This window comes from Miniopterus schreibersii (genome assembly GCF_964146895.1).
Source record: "Miniopterus schreibersii genome assembly, chromosome: 1".
Classification (NCBI taxonomy): domain Eukaryota; kingdom Metazoa; phylum Chordata; class Mammalia; order Chiroptera; family Miniopteridae; genus Miniopterus; species Miniopterus schreibersii.
In genome coordinates, this window is record NC_138101.1 from 143748327 (window position 1) to 143757743 (window position 9417).

General features: G+C 55.1%; 1 protein-coding gene across 1 annotated transcript; it reads right to left on the minus strand.

Annotated features, from left to right (window-relative positions):
* Positions 1–597: 597 nt before the first annotated feature.
* Positions 598–7042, minus strand: LTK (leukocyte receptor tyrosine kinase; the record flags this gene model as incomplete). The annotated part of the gene is given in 17 exon segments (XM_081123870.1): positions 598–746; positions 749–871; positions 874–916; positions 1017–1106; positions 1184–1304; positions 1554–1658; positions 1775–1819; positions 1821–1864; positions 1960–2089; positions 2281–2299; positions 2302–2341; positions 2481–2571; positions 3092–3272; positions 4078–4230; positions 4642–4747; positions 5956–6542; positions 6958–7042. Coding segments are annotated over 17 exon segments (2112 nt in total).
* Between the last annotated feature and the right edge of the window lie 2375 nt (positions 7043–9417).

Below are 9417 nucleotides of genomic sequence, written 5' to 3' on the forward strand. Positions count from 1 at the left end.
GTGGTCCCCTCTTTCTCAGTTCCCAGGCATCCCTGACGTCCACTCAGATCACTGGAGGATATCAGAAGAGCTCTTTAAAAAAAATAATTTATTGATTGATTGGAGAGCGAGAGGGGGAGAGAGAGAGAGAGAAAGAGAGAGAGAGAAAGAAACATCAGTTTGTTGTTCTACCCATCTGTGCATTCATTGTTTGCTTCCTGCATATGCTCTGACCAGGATCCAGCCAGCAACCTTGAAGTATCACGACACTTCAACCAGCTGAGCTAGCATCCAGGGTGAGAAGGGCTCTTTATTAGAGGTATTGGTAGGGTTGCGGACTGCCCAGAAGAAGGATGCTCATAGGGGAAGGGCAATCCAGCAAAGGCTTCCTGCAGGAGACAATTTCAACTGGGCACCCACATCTGAGGGAGAGGGGTTGGCCTCTACTCTGATCCCAAAGTTCAAAGCCTGGGAGTGGCCAGGCTCTTCCCCAGGAGGCCTGGGTCTGGTTTCCAGGATGGAAAGTCCTGTGGTGCAGGCCAGCCTTGAGACAGGCCCAGGCTTGCAGCACAAACTGGGGTGGGGGCGGGGGGAGAGGCTACTCAAATAACAAGCCACCTAGAAGCCTGGGGAGGAGTGCAGGGAGGAACCATTGCTAGCATCAATGCCTGTATCATCACCCTCAGGGCCGCTTGGGGCCCACCAGCCATAGATGGGATCCCAAATGTTCTGAGGTTGGGGTCCCCAGGATTTGGGGGTCTTGAGGCAGAGGGCAGCCAGGGGCCAAAGAAGCTCCCTTTCCAGCTCTTCAAGCTTTCCAGACTCAGTTCCTGGGCCTGTGGGTATCGTAGGCCCTCCAAAGACCTGCTCTCCAGCCCAGAAGTCTCTTTCTGGGCCCTAGCTCCATTGGCAGAGGTGAATTTAGCACATCAGGGTCCTATAATGGGAGGGTAAGAGAGCAAGGGGTCAGTGTTGTTTTATGTCCTCCTTCCTGATCCCCAAGACCAGGATGGTCAGGGCAGGTCACACAGGCATACCTGAGTGCAGTATTGAAGATGCTCCAAGATGCTGACAAAACTAGGGCCAAGTTCAGGCTGGTGCTGCCAACACTGGGTCATGATATGATACTTGGGGAGAAGCAGGAGTTTGTGCTCAACCATGGCTGTGAAGGACCCCCTTCCTGAGCAACACTACATACTTACACAGGTCCTGGACAGCCCCTGGGAGGGTCCATCCATCCCCCTCCAACTATGAAGTCCAGCACCTCCTGGTTGGTGTGCCCAGGGTAGGGCCAGTGAGATCTCCCAGAGCAGTACCCAAAAGACCTGAATCATGAGTGTGGGGAACTGAATGAAGCCCATCAGGCAAAGCCTCTTTCCTCACATGAGGTGGCCCAAGGCAGGGGAGGGGGAGGGCATGGTATCACCAGGAGTTTGTCTTGGATGTGAAGATGCCCTCCAGGTAATAAAGAACATCTACAGGAGGGAGAGGGGAGTGATAAGTTATTCAAATCATTGGGCTGCTGGGAAACTCCATTGAAGCAGCAGCCTTTCCCACCTCCCCAGAGCCCACACCTGTAGATATCTCTAGCCAACCCCAAGTCCCCCATCTTGGCCATTCTGCTGGGCCCACTGCAGCTCAGCAGGCAGTTTCTGGTAGAATTGGGGTTGGGGGAATCACTACCAGAACTCAGAATCTCTGGCTCTGATCTACTTTCATAAAAGTTATGTGGAAGGTCTCTTTATTGGGGAGGGAGTTGGGCTAAGGGGTCTCATGAGCCAGGATGACTCCTGACCTGTGGATGAAGTGATTTTCCTCCAGGTAGTGGGAGCCTGGGGCTGTCCTGGGCCAGCTGGAGCAGGTCCTGCATGGCCAGAGGCTGGCCCTGGGTTGGGCAGAGGGTGCATTAGTCCATGAAGATTCTGGCATACATGGACAGGGTCTTTAGAGGGGCCTGGAGGGCTGGGAGAAGGGTCTTATTAGGTGCAGCTGGCTGTACCTCAGGAAAGTCTTCATGTCAGCTCCAGACATCAACTCCAGCAGAATTAGGTGAGGGGCAGCCCAGAGGTTGAGTTCCACACAGCTCACAATGTTTTGATGGCTGAACTTGCTGGGTGGGTGGTACATATACCCCATCACCAGCAGGGAGAGAAACCATGCTTTAGGCTCCAAAAAACTGGAGGGGACCTCTGTTTCCCTAGACTTGCTACCACTCAGCCTCAGGGTGAAGAGAGGCTGCTCCCACAGGCAGTTCTGGGTGCCTTCCCCACCACTTCCACCGGCACCCAGGCCCAGGTGCACCTGATGATGGGCGCCTCGTGAGGAAATTCAGCTCCTGGTGAGAGCACAGTTCTGGCAGAGTCTGGGGAGGAAAAGGGCACAGAGCTCCTGAGTTCCTCAGACACTTTAGGAGGGTGGGTTGACCCTAGCATCAGCAATTGTTTCTCCCTCCATGGAACCCTGCTCTCCTACACCCAGCCAGAAGCCTCACCCCCTCTCACCTTGATAACCACCTGCAGGGAGCTGGGGTCCCCAGAAAGGCCAATAACCAGTCTCTCATAGACCTCTCCAAAGGCACCATGGCCCAGAGCTCTGCATGAAGACAGGTTGGAAGGGAGTGGGTGGCTGAGCCTGAGGAAGGGTTCTGGAGAGTCTAATGTCTCTTTACCTCCTTTCTCCCCCCTCCTTTGCCCAGCTGGCCTTATCTGAGACTGAGCTTTCTCTATATCATGGCATGACCCCAGGTGTAAGCCCTACAGAGGCAATGTTGACTGGCACAGAGCCAGGGCAGAAGAGAGGGCAGGTATGGAGTCAGGGTGGGGGTGGGAGTCTGTATGAGGCCTACCCTTGGGTCCTTGCAGACACCCTGAGGTGGAAGCAACCCTTGCTCCAAAGGAATCATATCCTAGGGTCCCTACCATCCCAAAATTGGGGATGACATCTGACCCTGGACAAGTTATTTTCTCTTTTGGAAATTCTCTGGCCTCTATCTCCTCTATACAAGGTGTTTGGGTCAGCAGCTGCTCTCTGGGATCCTAATTCACCATAGCAGGGAGCGGGCTGGGGAGTGGAGATTCAGAGTACATAGGTACTCAGGAGGAGGAGGATTCACCTGAGCTGAATGACTTGTCTGGGGAAACCTTTGTAAGCCCTGGGGGCGAGGCCCCGGCTGCATTGGGCAAGCCCTGTCCGGCAACAGTAAGAACTGGGAGCTGTCCTCATGGTGGAGGATTGAAGCTTGCTCAGCTCAAGCTCAGGGCCTGGCAGCCTTGTCCCCACAGGCCCTACCACTTCTTAGGGTTCACTGAGGGTGGGAGGAAAGATGACACACACTCTACCTGCCCTGCTTTGCCTCTCCCTGCCCAGGGCAACTCCACAGATGCCCATTAAGGCAAATGTTTTTCCCTTGGCCTCCCCAGCTGCTTCTATGCTCAGAACCCTGGAGGAGTTCACCATTGCTCTGCTGGGAGTAGGGGTCTTGAAATCAGCCATATTTGCCCCTGAGATCCCACACAGCTCATTGGATAAGTAGGAAGCCTTGAATCAGCCGTGCCTGCTGGGTGATCCATACCCATAATCAGGACCCCACACACCATAAGGAGGTTCAGTGTAGAAGTCGCCACCACAGCCACTAACAGAACCAGAGGGCCCGGGTGGGGGAAGCTGGTCTAGGGAGAGAGACAGCTCCAGTGGGAAGTTCCTCTCTGTCCCTCTAACCCAGGTTTTACCCATGTCTCAAGATTCAGCTCAGGCATTAACTTTTCCATAATGCTTTTTCCACTTATCCTAGACAAACACAACCTCTCGCTCCTGAGAACCCCTAAAACACTTTACATCTCCATGGCAATTGTCACTTTCATATGCATCTATATCTAGATATATAGAAATAGATAGATTCATATGTCTAGATAGGTAGATAGTGTCCCTCACACTAGACTACGTGCTCCCTGAAGGCAGAGCATGCATTGATGTATCTCCAATTTCCTGCCCACACCCAACACAGTGCCTGGCACACAGCAGGAAATGTTCCCAGTACCCTAATGCTCCTCCCAGCCTGTGGCCCCAGGAGTCCAGACTTTGGGCAAAGGCAGAACATACCTATGCAGGTGATATTATTCACAGCTAGCTCCATGCCCTCTGGGCACATGCATTTGAGCAACTGGAACTTTGCCTGCCATTGGCAGTCTTTCAAAAGGCAATGACTGGAACTGAGGTGCAGTTGGATTTCCACTTCTCCATGGTTCTCTGTGACTATGAGTGAAAGAACTGATATTGCAGGGTAAGGGAGGACAAGGTAGGGTGGGATGGAGGGGACACATACATATTTTGTTTAATTCTAGCCTTTGGAACAGGGAGTAGAGCCACGCATTTAAGGGTGGTTGGGAAGTAGTGGGGGACTTCTGTCAGGCCTGCATACTCCCTCTTCTGGATTCCTTGAGTGTGCAGGCGTTTGAAGAGAATTCATAGCAAGGAGGTACTTAACAAGCACTCCAGAATACCCCATACTGGCGTCACAGCTGACAGCCCAGTTCCCAAATATTTCTGTGCTGTGCAAGAAGCAGGTAGTTCACAGTGCAGAGTTGCTGGCTCAGATGGGAGTGGGCTCAGGGATTGAGGAAAAAGGTGAGGCCAGGCTGAAAGGTAGGGGGTAGGGGCTAATACCTGCCAGAGGCTGCAGGTAGAGCTCACTGCTGGAGTGTTGGAAGGATACTCCATCTTCCTCATCAGCCCAGGGCACATCAGTCTCTGAGGCATCACCTTCTGGAAACTGAAAGTGATAGAGGGAGGAAGGTGCATACACCTGCCTCACTGCTGGGAAGATGGCTTTTGAACAGTGGGGAAGCTGGAGTCTCCCAGTGGAAATCCCAGTGTGGCCTCCTCTACACTAGCATAATACAGGTGCTGCCGGTTCACAAGTGGGAACCGGGAGCCAGAGAGGTGGGGAGGGAGTGATCGGATGGAACCTGCAGGTCTATCTCAAGCTGGTTGGGACACCTTGTCCGCTTGACCCCTCTGGTCCCTTGTGCTCAGTTATAAAATGGGAGAGGCTGTATATAATGAGAGAAGATGTATATAAAGTATTTACAAACTACAGCCCAGACAGACACAAAGGTTCTGTTCTTTACATCAGTGGTTTCCAAACTCGAGTGTATTAGAATCACCTACAGGATGGATTAAAACACAGATGGCTGGGACCCTCCCCTAGACTTTCTGATTCAGTAGGTAGCAGAGGGGCTGAGAGTTTACATGTCTAACAACTTCTTAGGTGGTGCTGATGCTACTGGTTCAGGGACCACGCTTTGAGACCTACTGATTTAAACAATCCCTGCCTTTCTGCCTGTCTGCTCAGCTTGCTAATTCGGCCAGTTCCTAAGCGCCGGCGACTGGAGGGGACCTGTTATAATGGGAAAGCGCCTGGATTTAAATGAAAATCTAGGGAGTCCTGTCTGGAAGTGTGACTTGCAATTTATCAAACCTCTTTTTCTTTTGGCTTTTTTCTGACCTTTTTTTTCCCCCCGAAGAGCTACTACTCTATCTGCTCTTCGCCCCCTCCCGCGCTGGGCGAGCTGCCTGCGGAGAGGAGGCCCACGGCGGCCAGCCGCCCCCTCCACCTGCGGAGCCGCAGAGGGACGGCGAGCAGCGGGGTGGGGAGCACGCCCGCCCCTCCCCGCCCCCCAGCCCCCGCCTGCCGCCCCGCCTCTCCCGCTGCGCCCGGGCGCCGCTGAGCCGCTCTCCAGTTTCTCGGGGGCGGCCTGAGTCCGGCCCAGGTCCTGCCGCCTCGGGTAGGCCCGACCCCCTCCAGCAGCCGCCCCGCTCGCCTGCGCGCAGCTTCGCGGCCAGCGGCGCGCTCGGGGGCTCACCCTCCAGCCGTCGAGTGAGGACCCGGGCGCTGGGCGAGGCTCCCACCCCGGGGGCTGGAGTAAGGAAAGGGGCTCCCAGCCAGACCCAGGGACCCTGGGACCCTAAGGCCCGTACGTAGAGCTCAAGTGTGCGCCCGCGGGAAAAGGTTTGGGTCCCCGCGCTGAGCGCCCGGGGCGGGAGCGCGCCCTCCCCGGCCGGGAGCTGGCACGTGTCCGGAAACCGTAGGTGGCGTCCCCGCCTCCGCCGCCACCACCGGCCCAGACCCGGACCCCGGGACCTCTTCGGTCCCGTTTGCCGCCGCGTGCTCCAGCGAGACTCTGCGAGGCGGACGAGCTGGCTCCCTGGGCTCCCCGGGGGTATCGGGCGCCATTCGGTAGGCCCCGGGCACTCCCCCGGCAGCGCCGGAGTCTGAACACAGGGGGCGCTCCCTCCCTTCGAAGACCCAGCCCTTGCCCTGGGCGCTCGAGCCGCCCCTTCCCCCCGGCGTCCTCCCTGCTGCCCCACGAGGACGGAAAGCGCCGAGGAAGACGCCACGCACCCGTTATAAAGGCCCTGGGTGCCTTTGCCGCCCGCGGCTCCGGAAGCTGAGATCCTGCGGACGGAGGGTGCTGAGCGCCCAGCCCTCGCCTTGGGTCCTGGGGCCGTCCGCCCGGGGCAGAGGTTGGTAACAGAGGCGGCTCCAGAATTTCTTATTTGAGGGACTTAAAGGCCGCAGTCGATTTTTAAAAAATGGGAGACTAGGTTTACACACCATAAAATCAGATTTTACACCTATTGTAGGAGGCTTGATTGGGGGGGGGGGGGCTCCAGCCACCCATGGCTCCGGCGCTGGTTAGGGGCCCTCTACTTGGTGGGAACAGGCTCCTGGGTCTGGGCTGACTCGGTGGCGACTGCTGCCGCCCTTCCCCTGAGTTCCACTGAAAGACGGGACAGTCCAGGTCGCCGGGGCCGCGCGTCGCTGCTTGGTACCCTACCCGCAACGGGGCGCGCGCACGTAGCCTTCCTTTCCCTGAGGGTGGAACCTCAGACTCACTGGGTACCACCCACCTCTACCCCTGCTCCGCAGCCACAGGTCCCCGCCCGGCCCCGCACCCCCCACAGCTGCGTGCCTCTTACGCGCGGCGGCCGCCCCGGTCACCACCACTCTGCTCCCCGCGTACGCCCGTCGCACTGTGTGGGGGCCCAAGGCGCTAGGTGACATTCCCGTCCTGGGAGCTTGGAGTTGGCGGGGACGCGGATGGCAAACAGGAGCCGGGGACTCAGAACTGGAGCAGAGACTGGCTCCTGAAAGGGGACACGAAGACGGGGGTTGGGAGAGAGGGCAGGATGTTCATGGGAGACAGGAGAGGAAGAGAAAACCTCTCCACAGCCTGCCTTGCCTCTGGAGGCCACACGCCTAACCCACCCAGCCAGTGCACACCAGCGCGTGGCAGCCAACCCCACCCCAACTTTGGTCGCTCCCGCCCCGCGGGGTGCCCGCTGATACCTCTGCAAGTTTCTCTCCTAGAAAGCCCCTCCCAAAATGACTAGGGAGTGGCACTGAGCTCTGATCTGCAGACCCTCCCATCCTTTCCCCGACTTATGTGATCCGGCCCCCAGGCGGTGCTGAGACCCCAGGGCCTGTCCCTCCTTCCCAGGCTGAGTGATCAGGATCCTAGGATTTAGGTCCGCATTTTCTTTTTCTTTTTTCCCAGAAGCCAGTTGCCCTGTGAGAAATCTGACTACCCTGCTGGAGGAGAGGCTGCATAGGAAACCCTGAAAAATGAGAAGTTCTGTAAGGAGAGACCCCATGGGATGGGACATAAAGCACCAGCCACAGGAGGGAAGGAGTCATCTGGACAGACCAGCACAGTCAGGCCTGCAAATGACTCCAGCCCCAGCTGCCATATGGTCACAGGCACATGACAGTGCCAGTGACAGAGCAGGAAAACCACCCATCTGAACCCAGTCAACCCATGGAATTCTGAGAAATAGTAAGAGCTTATTTTTTTAGGGTGGTTGGTTGTGCAGTAGCAGATATGTGAATCAAAACTCTCAAGCAAATCCTTGACCATTCTTTTTTCAAAAATTTTAAAAAATATCTTTATTGTTGAGACCATTACAGATGTCCTCCTTTTAACCCAACTGATCCCCTCCACCCCACATCCATCCCACCCCCAGGCCCTCCCCACACTAATGTCCATATCCATGGGCCATGCCCATAAACATACAAGTTCCCGGATTAATCTCTCCCCACCCACCCCCATACACCCTGCCTTTCCTCTGAGATCCCTCAGTTTGTTCCAAGCTTCTATGTCTCTGGATCTACTTTGTTCATCAGTTTATTTTGTTTATTATATTCCACATATAAGCGAGATCATTTGGTACTTGGCCTTCTCCTACTGGCTCATTTCACTTAGCATAATACTCTCTAGTTCTCTCAATGCTGTGCCAAAGCCCAAAAGGTCCTTCCTCTTCACAGCCGCATAGTACTCCATGGTGTAAATGTGCCACAGCTTTTTTATCCACTCATCTACTGATGAGCACTTGGGCTGTTTCCAAATCTTAGCTATAGTGAATTGCACTTTTATGAACATAGGGGTGCATAAATTCTTTGCAACTGGTGTCTGGGATTCCTTAGGATATATTCCTAGAAGTGGGATCGGCCCGCGGGGGTTCGAGGTTTCTAAAGGAGCCATTGGGACCCAGTCTGTAGCAACCGCTGTCCCCAACCCTAGGAAAGTGCCTCTGGCCGGACAGTTCCCTGACTGCTAGAAAGGACTTACCAGAAACTCCGAGCTACAGCCCCAGCAGGCAGTAGTGGCCCATCACCTGTATCACCTGCTACATCTAGGGTTGCCGGCTCAGACCCAGCCACTGCCACTCTGCCTGGGACTGCGGCTTGTAGGAGTGTCCAGCAGCTCACTAAACACCGCCTGTCCTAAAGCCGGCCTGGCCAATCCCACCTCAGACCTTGGGATTTTGAAGGAGGGAAGGGCAGGGCCAGTGTCAGAGAAGTCCCTAAGCTTCCAGGAAGAAGGCTTGGAAAGCCCCACACACAAGGGCTCTGTTTCCAGCCACTGGGTCTGCCACCAGCTAGGGCAGTAAGTGTCCCCACTCTTTTGAAGCAGGATCTGAAAAAAGCCACACCTGACACTACACATGGGGCTTCTAGTCCTCATGTCAGCAGTGGGGCGTGTGCACACTTCATTGGTAGTGGCCAGTGTGTTAACACATGGGAAGTACTCTTTAAACTCCCCCCAAGTAAGGCGTCATCACTTGCCATTAATTGTGTCTTTCAGTGACTTTGTGACTGTAAGGCTGCACCTCCCAACACCCTCAGAAACATGGATCTCCAGGTTTACTTCATTCAATTCCATTGCCTGTGTTAACTTTGTGCACAACTTTTAATGTGATGGCGTGAAAGCCTGACTTCTGATGTCAGATATGAGTGCTAGTACTGTATTAGCATCTCTGGTCAAGGGGTGATGGTGTTCTGAGAGTTTTCCCACCACCTATAAAAATCATAGGAGGGGAAATTGTTCTGTAAATCACAAGGCATCCTACAACTGTGAGGGCCATTCTGCCTTCATAGTT